Source organism: Populus euphratica, unplaced genomic scaffold, assembly GCF_000495115.2.
Source record: "Populus euphratica unplaced genomic scaffold, PopEup_1.0 scaffold22.1, whole genome shotgun sequence".
NCBI lineage: Eukaryota > Viridiplantae > Streptophyta > Magnoliopsida > Malpighiales > Salicaceae > Populus > Populus euphratica.
In genome coordinates this window covers 1,250,094-1,263,328 of record NW_011499863.1, presented here as the reverse complement: position 1 = coordinate 1,263,328, position 13,235 = coordinate 1,250,094, and the positions used below count along the sequence as shown (strand labels likewise).

Below are 13,235 nucleotides of genomic sequence, written 5' to 3'. Positions count from 1 at the left end.
AAAGGAGACAGTATCCTCGACAATGGGTGTGAAATTGTGAATTGAAGTGTAATTATTGCGTGCTTTGAAAGGAAAATTAAAAGGATAAGGAAAAGGCAGGCAGGACATTAGCCGAAAGTCGCGACAAATTGGAAGGAAAATGGGGCCCCGTAAAGGCAATGAAGAGACGAGAAAGTTTCTTAATTTCTAAAAAAAATTAAAATAATATATTTTTCTTGTGAAAAATATTTTTTATAATAATACATTAAAATAATCTATATATATATAATAGATAATTATAATTTTTTTTATAATTTCATCTAAATTTCACTTTCTTTCCATACTTTCATAAATTACATTTTTTATCTTGTAAATTATATGTTTAGCAATAATTTACTTCCTCAATAATGCATTTTATTTTATTTTTTTAATTGTTATATGATGTAACGTGTAATTTATAAAAATACAGAGTGAAAAGGAAATTTAGATGAAGCTATTAGAGAGTTTCTGTAATTATCCATAAAAAAATAATTAAAAGTTAAAAATCAAAAATATCATTATTATTGAAATTAAATTAACATGTTAATTTAAAAAAACCTCCCAATTAAATTATTTAGTTGACCTAAATTTATAATTATATAGAAGTTGTTCCAATATAATTTAATTAACCTGGATAATATAAAGATAATCCAAACATGAAGTAAAAGTGAGCAAGGATCAAATTAAAAAACAATATGAAAATAAAATAAAAAATAAAAAACCCATCTTATTTACATAAATAACAAAATTTCTCTTAACTAATTTTATAATCACAAAAAATTATTGTAAAAAATTAAAATTTCTGTTGACCCTATTTTTTTTTTTACTTTTAGCGTATCTTTATATTTTTAATATGTATTTTAATTATTTATTGTTTTTATATTTGTATAAATATCCAATTGTCCCCCAACTTAAATTATAACAAGAAAAAAAACATTTAGCAAAATATAAAAATATTTATTTGAAGAGATATTTTAATATACAGTTAACATAAAAAAAATATTTATTATGTATAAATAATTTGAAAATAATAAATACATCAGAAAAAAAACTTCAATATCCTTAAAGTAATTATAATGTATTTTAGGTTGAAGGGGTAAAAGAGGCATTGCACTGCTCAAGTGTACAGCAAAAATATCTCCATAACGACAGTGTTTTCCAAAAACCATTTAGATCTTTTTAATAATTAATAATAAATAGATATAATTAAGTAAATATAAAAATATTTTTTTTTTCACTGCAAAGCAGATATGCTTTATCACAGGGCCTAGTGCGGCCCTCAAGAAACTCATCAATTCATCAGCCTCCACTCCTCCACTGAAACCAGCTGTAACTGTCACGAGTTAGCTCGTAAAATCACTGCAAGTCTGTAACCTTTGTAAATGTCTCTAGCAGGGTTCTGTAAGGGTTTTGCTATCTCCCTCTCTCCCACCTTACCTCTCACCGCAAGACAAGGCGTCATCTTTGCTTGTTCAACAGTTAACCTTAATACAAGTCAATTAAGCTAGCTTTCTTTTTTTCTATCTTTTTCTTTGAAAGATGTTATCTTGACTTCTATTTTCAAGATTTTTTGTATCAATGACTTGTATTTTCCACGTGGGTGTCGTCGCTTATTTTTTTGTAGAGATCATGTAAAGAATGTTACTTTGGTTAGATTCTTCACAGTTTCAGCCCTGGCTCCATTGAATCCTCACTTTGTCAAGCTCTGTCACAGAAGAGCAAACAATAAAAACCCATCACCAAAACCACTTAACTATTAGCCATTCCTTAGAGGTAGACAGAGTCAAGGTTGTTGAAGCTTTGAACAGTTTGGGAAAAAAAACCCGTAGCTGCTTTTTCATCGTTCAAGGAGTTAAAAGAAAGGGTTTTCTCACAATGTTTATTCACAAGTTTCCATTGTTAGAATCTTGTGTCCTCGGGGTATGGATAGGAAATTTGATTCTGTATTGCTGGAACTTAATAGGAAAGGGAGAGGTTTGGATTTTGAAATTGTGGATATTTTTCTGAGCTCTGGTTGACGGGGTTGAGAGTGAGTGTTGGAATTTTCTCGTTCGAGTGTCGGATGCATTGGTTAAGGTTGGGATGTTTGACGAGGCTATTGATGTTCCTTTTCAAAATAGTAAGGTCCGTGGATTCGTTCCACGGATATGGTCATCTTCCTTTCTCACGAACTTGTTGATTGAGTGTAGGATAGTGGAGATGGTTGTCGCCGCTTATCAGCATTTACAGAGCATTGATTCGAGCCCAAATGATTATAAATATACCCTTGCTATTGAGGCATTACGTGTGAGAGGCAGTTCGGAGGAAGCGGTTGATGTCTTTTGGGAGATACGGGAACCTGGAGTGACTCCAAATGCTTTTGCTCACCCAACATATATTGAAGGTCTTTGCACGCATCAGGGGTTAGATCCAGGCTGTAAGATGCTCCAGGGACTAACAAGAGTGAAGATTCCAATAGACGTTTATGTTTACACGACTGTGATTTGTGGCTTCTGTAATGAAATGAAATTGAAAAGGTAGAGAATGTCTTGCTTGACATGGAAAAACAAGGCTTTGTACCAAATGTGTATATCTATGGTGCATTGATGTACGAAATTTCCAAGGCCAGGGATTTACATAAAATGCTGTTTCTTCATGGTGAAATGGAGTAAAAAAGCATCAAAACAAACTGTGTGATTCTGAGCTCAACTCTTCAAAGATTGCTTTGTATGGTTGAGGCTTCTAAAGTGGTCAGTCAATTTAATAGATTCAAGGAGACGGGAATAAAACTTGAAGAAACTTACTATAATATAGTCATGAATGCTTTGTGCAAACTGGGAGAAATGGACGGAGCTGTGGCATTGCTTATTGAGATGAAGGGTAGACGGATGATTCCTGACATTGTCAGCTACACAACTTTGATTCACGGTTACTGCCTTGAAGGTAAACTTAATGATGCCTTAAGTTTATTTCATGAAATGAAAATGAATGGGCGTAAGCCTGATGTTGTTGCTTATAACGTTCTAGTTGGTGGATTTTCTAAAAACGGCGTTGTACAGAAGGTGTGTAGCCTTCTGAATGACATGGAGACTTGGGGTTTGAAACCTAACACTGTCACACACAATACAATCATTGAAGGCTTATGTATAGGGGGTAAGGTGGAGGATGCTGAAGCTTTTTTTGATAATCTGGAAGAGAAGTGCTTGGGAAATTACAGTGCCATGGTCAATGGTTACTGTGAGGCAAACTGTTGTATATATTGAAGAGAAAACAAAACTTTTATGTTGTAGTTGCAGCAGAACACACTTCTTTATTCATTTTCAATATGATTATTTATACAATAAAAAAAAAACAAAATTGTAAGATATTCTCCCAGGATATCTGATTTTTTGTTATATGGAATAAAAATAGCCATTAGACTAGTAACAAGAAACAAACTCTAATACTGTAAACAAACTCAGATTCTGCTGAGATTTTATTTTGCTTCTAGAGTCATTCTTAGTCAACAATTCTCCTCCTTGACTCTGAAACTGCAAACTCCCAACTTCTGTCTCAAATACTCAAACTTGAGCTTAGGAAGTGCTTTTGTTAAGATGTCTGCATGTTGTTCCTCTGTTTTGCAGTAGAACAACTTTACTTCTCTTTCTTGTTGAACTTCTCTTAGAAAGAAAAATTTAATCTTGAAATGTTTTGTTCTGCCATGAAATACTGGATTATTTGAGATCGATATTATAGCTTGGTTGTCCATAAACAGTTGTGTGCTTTCACTTTACTTTAGATTCAAATCTGCCAATAATTTCCTGATCCAAACTACTTGGTTTACAGAGACAGTGGCAGCAACGTATTCAGCTTCTGCTATAGATTGAGCAACAATTTCTTGTTTCTTTGAGCTCCATAAAAAAACACCTGAACCAAAGCTAAAACAATAACCAAAGGTGCTTCTCATGTCATCAATGTTTCCTGCCCAGTCACTATCAGAGTAGCCACGAAGATTGAATTTTCCAACTTGACTGAATTTGATCCCATAATCAGCTGTGCCTTTTATATATCTGAGTATTCTCTTTGCTGCTTTAAAATGAATTTCACTTGCACAATGCATATATCTAGATAATAGACTTACAGCATGCATAATGTCTGGTCTGGTTGCTGTCAAATAAATTAGACAACCTATTAGGCTTTTATATAGCTTTTCATCCACTTTTCCAGCTCCATCTTCCTTGCAGAACCTCTCCTTTTGATTCATTGGTGTCGAAGTTGGCTTGCATTGTTCCATGTTGAACTTCTCGAGAATTTCCTTTGCATATTTGTGCTGACACAAAAATATTTCATTTTGTTTTTGAAATATTTGCATGCCAAGAAAGAATGTCATCCCTCCAAGGTCTGTCATTTCAAAAACAGACTTCATCTCTTCTTTGAACTTGTCAATTTGCTCTCTACAGCTTCCTGTTATCAACAAATCATCAACATAAAGAGATACAACAAGTATCTGTCCTTCAACTCCTTTTACGTAAGGAGTAGATTCACTTAAACTTTTTATAAAGTCTAAGTTTTGCAAGTATCAATCCCGTTGTACCAGCTTCTTGGGGCTTGCTTTAAGCTGTATAAGGCTTTTTTTAGTTGATATACCTGATTCTCTTATCTTGAAACAGAAAAACCTTCAGGTTGTTCAACAAAGATTTCTTCCTCCAAGTAACCATTAAAAAAAGCTGACTTTACATCCATTTGATGTAAAGTCCAGCCTTTTTGTGTAGCAAGTGCCAGCAGCATCCTTATTGTATCCATCCTTGCAACTGGAGCGAATGTTTCAGAAAAATCCACCCCAAATATCTGAGCATATCCCTTGACAACCAGCCTTGCCTTGTATTTATTCACAGAACCATCAGAATTCAATTTGGTCCTAAAAATCCATTTAACTCTTATGACTTTTTTGTGTTGAGGTCTGTCCACCAATTCCCACGTTTGATTCTTTTCAATCATCTTTAGCTCTTCCTTCATTGCATCTAACCATTTCTGATCAGTTGCAGCTTCTTCATAATTTGCAGGTTCTATTGCAGCAACATTGCATCTTTGATAGATGTCAGCAAGAGTTCTGGTTCCTCTCACAGGTATATCATCTATTTCATTCTTCTGATTTTGATCTTCAATCTGCTTTTCATCTTTCCAATCCCAGCTATCAGATTCGAAAAACTGAACATCCCTGCTGATGATTACTTTGTTTCTTTGAGGTATGTAGATTCTGTAGGCTTTTGCAACATCACTGTAGCCTACAAAAATCCCAGCTTCAGCTTTCTTGTCCAGCTTGTTTCTCTTATTTTGAGGAATATAAGAGAAACCTAAACAACCAAATATCTTCAGATTAATTAGCTTTGGTTTGTAGCCAAACCAGGCTTCAAACGGAGTCCTTGTCTGCGGGGCTTTTGTTGGCAATCTATTCAATAAAAATACTGATGTATTAGCTGCCTCAGCCCAGAATTTCTTAGGCAATCCTTTATCATGTAGCAAGCATCTCGTCATCTCCATCATTGTTCTATTTTTTCTTTCCATAACACCATTTTGTTGTGGAGAATATGGTGCTGTTAGTTGGTGTTCAATGCCTGCATCTTCACAAAATCTGTTAAATTTTTCAGAAGTGTATTCAGTTCCATTATCGGATCTAATTACCTGAATTTTGCAATTGCTTTAAGTTTCAATCCATGCTTTGAATTTTCCAAATATGTTGGCAACTTCAGCTTTGAATTTCATAAAATAAATCCAACACATTCTGGAATAATCATCAATAAAGGTAACATAATACTTACTGCCATTTAGAGATGATGTGTTCATTGGTCCTCCAACATCTGTGTGAATTAGTTGCAACTTCTGTGTAGCTCTCCAGGCTTTGCTTTGTTGAAATGGAAGTCTTGACAGCTTTCCATATTGACAGGTAGCACATGCTGGAAGATCTTTTTCTAATTTGGGTAAGCCTTTCACCATGTTGTTCTTTTCCATGAAAAATAATGCTTCATAACGATAATGCCCCATTCTCTTATGCCAAAGCAATGAATTATTGACTTCCTTGTGTACAGCAGCTTGCTCTTCTTTAAAATCCAGCACAAAACTTTTGCCTTTCATTTGAATATTGAAGATTTTTATACCCTCACCATCTTCAATCACACAATTTTTGTCTTCAAACAGCACTTTATAACCTTTGTCCAGCAACTGGGAAACACTTAACAAGTTTTGATTAATTTCAGGAACATATAGTACATCTGAAATTAATTTAAAACCTGAGTGTGTTTCAATGACTACTGTTCCTTTGCCTTCTACTTTCAAGTGAGTTCCATTTCCAATCTTGACTTTGGAAATAATATTTCTATCAAGCTCTGTGAAGAGCTTTCCATCATGAGTCATATGATTTGTACAGCCGCTGGCAATGAGCCAATTTTCTGTGAATTTATTTATGGATAAACATGATACCACAAACAAATGCTCCTCCTGCTGTTGATCATCGGCAACTTTGGCTTCAATTTGTTGTTGTTGAGTCTTGCATATCTTTTCCATGTGCCCTAACTGACCACACTTAAAACAACGTGCATTAGGACTCCACCAGCATTTATTCTGAGGATGATTGTTTTTTTTGCAGTGAGGGCAGGGAGGAAAGCTTTGAATGTTGCTGGTTTTATTGTTTCTGGTGTTGAATGCAGAGCCTCCAAACTTGTTGTTTTGTTTTTTTCTGTTCTTACCATCACGGTTGTTTTGAGACTTGACAAAGAATGCACCCTCTACAGTTCTTTCTTGCCTCATCAGCCTCCTTTGCTCTTATGCTTGTAGTGCATTCAATAACTCTGCCAAGGTAATGCTTGACAGATCTTTAGAATTTTCTAAAGATGAGATTGTTGTCTCAAACTTCTCTGGAATTGTTACTAGAATTTTTTGAACAATTCTAGAATCAGAAAAATCAGTGCCAAGAAGTCTTACATTGTTAACAATGCTGAGAAGTTTGTTAGAATATTCCTTGATTGTTTCTGATTCTTTCATCTTTTGTAACTCAAACTCTCGGATTAAGTTTAGCACCTGCATCCCTTTGATTCTCTCATTTCCTTCGTATTCTCCTTTTAGAAAATCCCAGATTTCCTTTGCTATTTTGAGAGTCATTATTCTGTAAAAAATGGTGGGTGAGACTGCTGCAAATAAAGTTGCTTTTGCTTTCGATGTTCTCTGCTTCTTCTCTTTATGATTTTTGATTTGTACAACTGTTGGATTGTCTGACAGAGTTGGCACTTCATATACTTGTTCAACTGTTTCCCATAGATCATTAGCATCAAAATAGGCTTCCATTCTAACAGCCCATACTTGATAATTGATCCCATCAAATACTGGAGGTGCAACTGCAGTAAATGACATTTCTGAATTCATACTGAATGTGTTATGTTTAGATGAAAAGTATTTGAAGGTTGTATTTAGGCTCTCTCAATCTCACAAGTATTTAAAGGTTGTGTTTAGGATCTCTCAATCTCACAAGTCCCTCAAGAAAATCTGCTCTGATACCAATTTGTTGTATATATTGAAGAGAAAACAAAACTTTTATGTTGTAGTTGCAGCAGAACACACTTCTTTATTTATTTTCAATACGATTATTTATACAATAAAAAAAAAACAGAATTGCAAGATATTCTCCCAGGATATCTGATTTTCTGTTACATGGAATAAAAATAGCCATTAGACTAGTAACAAGAAACAAACTCTAATACCGTAAACAAACTCAGATTCTACTGAGATTTTATTTTGCTTCTAGAGTCATTCTTGGTCAACACAAACCATACATACAAGGCCTTTCAACTATTTGTCAGGCTGTCCAAACAAGGATTTGTAGTGAACCCAGATTCCTGCTTAAAACTACTCTGTACATCTCTGCAAAAAAAGATGTTAAAACGATGATATCGAGAAAGCTGTCTTCTTGTTCAACACAATGTTGGCCATGGAGCAAAATCATGTAAAGTATAGGCATGTTTTGCCATGCAGGAGAAATGGGAAAGGCCCAGTATGTTTTTGATGTTGCGATCACCAGAGGGATAACTCTTGATTTGTTTACTTACACACCGATGATAAATAGTTATCGTAGGGAAAATCATTTGAGGGAGGCCTGTGATCTTTGAACGATATGAAGAAAATAGGGATTCAACCTGATGCTGTCACTTATACTGTTTTTATGGATGGTTGTTCAAAAATAAAGGACACATTAGAGGTGGAGGTTGAGGTTTGGGTGTGGGATCTACAAAAAAAACCTTAAAAAAAAAAGAAAAATTAACTTTTATGATTGAGTTTTGTGTATAATTAAATTGTATCCGACCACAATCTCAACTACAAAAGCTGGAAGAGGGATGTGGATGTAGAGCCTGATGTCATTTGTCACACTGTTTTGATTGACAAGCACTTTAAAATGAACAACATTCAGGATGCTACGAGCCTTTTTAAAGAATATGTTGATAGAGTAATGAAACCCGATGCCATGACATGCACAACTTTTTGTCTGGATACTGTAAAAAGAATAACATTCAGGTTGCCACAAGCCTTTTCAAACAAATTAATGATAGTGGTCTGGAACCTGATAATGTGGCTTACACAACTCTTTTATCTGGATATTGTAGTAGGCTACGACCCTTGTTAACGGAATGAAAGATAAGAGGATACAGCCAGATGGCCATGCAAAGTCCACTACACGTCATCTGATTACCAGAAAACTGAAGTTTCAGTGACGAGCATCTTGGCGGCTGTCGGTGGACAGAGTAAACGTGTCTCGTACATTGTTCCAAGGTACATTTTTTATTTATTTATCACCAATCTTTTCTCTTTTTAATACAATCCTTTTCTTATATTGAGAAATATCTAAACAATATATTTTAGTTTATCATCATGCTCTATGTCAATGTTTTGCTGCAGGCATGAAGGAGGTATGGTTCACCACCAGTTAGACCATTTGTTCTTAGGTAAAAACTGTTGTGCACTTACATACTTTTTATAGTCAGTTCCAACTTTTGCAATGACCGTAAAAGTTACTGGTTTTCTTTTGTGTGTTTTTTTTAAATGAATATAGATATAAATGTTGAAAGAAATGTAGATTTCTTAAACAATGCATAAACATAAAATTAAGAAGGAAAATTCTACAGAATGCATTTGACCAAAACAAAGTTCCTGGTTTTCTCCATGAACCCTGCAGAAAAAAACAAGGTTTGGTTTCCACTGATGTGAAATTTCAATTTTTGAATTTGTTGCTCGACAATTTGCACAAACATGCAGATTTGAACAAGACAGGTATATTGTAAAGGGTGGTTTTGTTTGGGATTTAGGTGTGATTGTTATTGATTTATGGATATTCTGATGATTGAGGAATTGAGACGAGGTGAGGTGGAGAGAGGAGGAGTTGTGTTTAGTCTCTGCTTTAAGCTGGATAGTGAGAGTGGTAGTGGGTACTGTGGTGTACATAGAGGGTTTTCGTTGGAGCAGGAGCTTGAGCTTTATTTCACATGCTCGACTTTGCTTTACAATGGAACAATGCGCAGGCCAGGTTTTGCTGGTGTGATAGGGCCCACAAGCTAATGTTACGCGCTCTGTTCATTATGTTTCTGCCCCTCTAGTTTTATTTGGCATGCGTTTTTCTCTGAAATTTTGCGAGATGTGGCATGTGCAAATGATGTGCAGGTTGGATTTTCACTTTCTGTGGTAATTGTTCTAGTTTGAGGTGTTTGAAATTTTGTTTATGCATGTTATAGCCCTGTGGATGAATTTGTCTTATTTGCTATATATTTCCAAGTGAATCAGGTTGTTGTAAAATCTGTCTGTGTGGTTTAAGCCAAGAACTTGTAATGAGCGATTGTACATGTAATAATATGTTGAAAAGGGGAATGGGAAAGCTTCAAAGTCAGGTTTTGTTGCTGCCATTTTTATAGAAGGACCCTGACATTAATACAAAAATCAGCTCCTGGATTTGTTTTTAATTATTTTTTTGGGATAAAGGAAGAATTTGTTTCTTTCTAACCTTATTTAAATTTTAATTTATTTAAGCAAACTTTAAGAACATAAGAGATGTTTTTTTTTCCACGATCTGTTGTAGAGCAAAAACTCAAGTAGAACTTTAAATGGGACAGTATTCATGATAAGTGCCGTGTTTTGGAGTTATATTCATATTGAATAGTTTTCCTTGTATTTTTCTGTAGCTCTAAACCATTTGTGATCATGGTTCATCAAACTTGGATAGGTATGTCTTGCCTGCTCTGATTTTTGCCAGCCAATCGGTGCCCTTTTAATTTCTAGTCCATTAAAAACTTAATACCACTGATGCTTGTGAAATGTACTGAGATATTGGCTTCAATTTGATGAAAGCCACACAAACCCAAAACTTGTATGATTATTCTACAGGGTCAAGGTGTCTCTTGACTCATGGCTGCTCAGCTCTTTTGCACGGTTATTTGGGCCTTGCATAGTTATCCAGTTCATCATGTGAAGTCTAGACCATACAAACATAGTAGTGTTTGGTTTTGAGGGAAGAGGGGACAAGTAAGAGGAAGTGAAGAGACAACAATGTAATTTTCCTTTGGTGTGGTGTTGAATGTAGAATGTTATTTGTGTTCTGTGAATATATGGGAAGCACCACGTAGTTTACATGGAGTCAAAATTTTGATTGTTGTGATTCTGATGTTTCATATGTTCTTGTTATGAAGAGAATGGATCACATCATCGAACTACATATGTTTAATGTTTACTGGAAAGCAGATCCGGGGTTGCAGCACAACCATTGTGTATGTTCCCTGGTCAGTACCCTAGCTGAACTTAACATTGTTGTTGTGCTTTGGCAATTCTTCATGTTTTCTGAATTGTTCTTTTTAAATGTAGATGCAACATAAACAGATGGCACCTGATCCTGGATATGCTTATATGAGGTTAATCCTACCGAGGATACCTCTAGCATCTTCTCAGTGGCTGGTGTTCTTTTGTCAAGGTTTCTGATATTATTTCAGCTCTCACTTTCTCTGCAGTTTAGTTTAAAAAGTTCATGAATTTGCTGGTGTGAATTGTAGTTGCCTTGCGGATGTTAAACATCATGCAACCTAGCACAAAAGATTTGGTAGGCAACATCCTCCATTTCCTCCAAATTTATATATAACCGATGAAAATGTTTCATACATCATGAATCTTCTGAGACATTTGTGTAACAAGGACATTGCGTATCCAGAATAAGTCACCAGCTGTTGATTGTAATCGCAGGCTGTGCAGGAATATTTTCATAAAAGCTAGTGATATCAATATGAACATGAATATAGTAGTTGTGCAGGATCTGATGCCTTTTGATGATGGCATTGTAGTAGCTGTCACAGAGTAGATAACGATAATATGATTCGAGTCTTGAATCAGGATCTATGGGAAGTTGGATGCGGGCTGATACTAGTGTGGTGTCTGCTTTTCACAAGTTGCTAGTCAGGCAACTCCTCCGAGACTTCCCTATCCGCAGCCCCGCTACTCTACCAACCAAAGATTCTGGGGAGCAATTAAGTAGGAACAGCAGCTGCTCAATCTCTCGTGGATCATTTGAGAGCGAGCAGTGTCAGGATCTCTATGTATATTGTCATTTAATTCGACAAGATTCATTCTTATGGCTCCTGTTCTTAACTTCCCTTTTCTCATATAAAGTGAAAAATAAGGCAGAAGAAACTTGATTCTTTTACACCACACCCTTTGAAAGCTGAATTGCAAAGGTAATGACAAAATTCAAGAAACCTGAGCGCATCATGATCGATCAAATGATGGTGCATTTGTGGATGAACTGTATATAGATGGAAGGCTTGAACTTTTTACTTGGACATTGTATTAACAGTCATCTGAAATCTACCCCATGACTGGATGTTGTTCAGTCATTTTTTTGTCCATCACCGAGCTAGAATTCTGCCAGCAGCAGGGGTGGATCTAGGTACAGGGTTAATGGTGCCATGACACCCCTCGAACTTTGAGAAAGTTTATAGTTTAGTCCTAAAATAGTCCTAAAATTTTGAATTTTCTTCATCTAGACCCTTAAAATTAAGACTTGTTTCTTCGAAAGTACAGAAAAGATCACGTCTTAGCTCTATGGTCTTTCACTTTCATTTTGACACCTTCACGTTTAAAGTTCTAATTCTGCCTTTGACCACCGGTGGCCAAAATGATTTTCTTTTCTCCACCCTTCTGATGTACATCGTCTGAAATTCAAAAGCCTGTTGACACTAATAACTATCAAGGAAGTTTAAAAGTGATTATTATTTTTTAAAAATGTTTTTTTATTTAAAAATATATTAAAATAATATATTTTTTATTTTTTGAAAATTTATTTTTAATATCAACATATTAAAATAATTTAAAAACATAAAAAAAATATTAATTTGAAGAAAAAAATAATTTTTTTAAATACTTTTAAAATATAAAAATAAAACCACTGTAAACTTGGATTTTTAAATCTCAGTTAGCATGAATTCACATTAGTTATTATTATCCTAAATTACTTCCTCTAGTGGGGAATATTTGGTCATAATGAATTCAATTTTTTTTTTTAATTTCAACAGACACAAAATCAAACTTGTATTTGATGAAAAAAATTTACAGTGCTAAAAGAGTAATTACCACTATTGACTTTGGAGATTTAGTTAGACGATGAAATAAAAAATACACTGTGAACTATAAAAGAATAATATTTCATTTATGTTTATTTTTTTTTAATTCTCTCATTTCTGTTTCTCTCTCTTTCCTTTGTTTATTTGAGAGGGTGAGTAGAAATGTATTGTTTCTGTGCTTCAACTCGTTTTTAAAATTTTTTATGTAAAAAAATCAAATTAATATTTGTACATGTTTTTTTAATAATCTTAATATGATAATATCAAAAATAAAAAACAAAAAAAATATTATTTTAATTAAAAAATATTTTTACCACATTAGCTAAATATTGATAGTTATTCTAAATCACTATTGTCTTCAACTATGATGTGTATAATGCATGGCTAAAAGTTTTCAAGGAGTGATGAATTTTCAAATTTATTTTTATTAAAGAATCCATCTCACATGGCAACAATCAATCACACATGTATTTTTTCTTTAAATGGAGATCTGCATGAACAATGCATGTCTTTTCCTCCATTTTTTTAATCAATTGGACAAAAAAAAAAGAAAAAAAACCTTGAAAAATCTATTCAACCTTGAGAAAAAAACTTCTATTATTTTTAATCAACATTCATAAATAG

The 13,235-nt window shown here is 34.2% G+C and overlaps 1 protein-coding gene and 1 pseudogene across 1 annotated transcript; one reads left to right on the top strand and one right to left on the bottom strand.

Annotated features, from left to right (window-relative positions):
- The first annotated feature begins 1,874 nt into the window (after positions 1 to 1,874).
- On the top strand, positions 1,875 to 11,695 carry LOC105125583 (pentatricopeptide repeat-containing protein At2g26790, mitochondrial-like; annotated as a pseudogene).
- Positions 6,796 to 7,380, bottom strand: LOC105125582 (uncharacterized). The gene has a single exon (XM_011026098.1). It carries the CDS (start codon positions 7,378 to 7,380, stop codon positions 6,796 to 6,798), a length of 585 nt encoding a protein of 194 aa, XP_011024400.1.
- Positions 11,696 to 13,235: the final 1,540 nt, after the last annotated feature.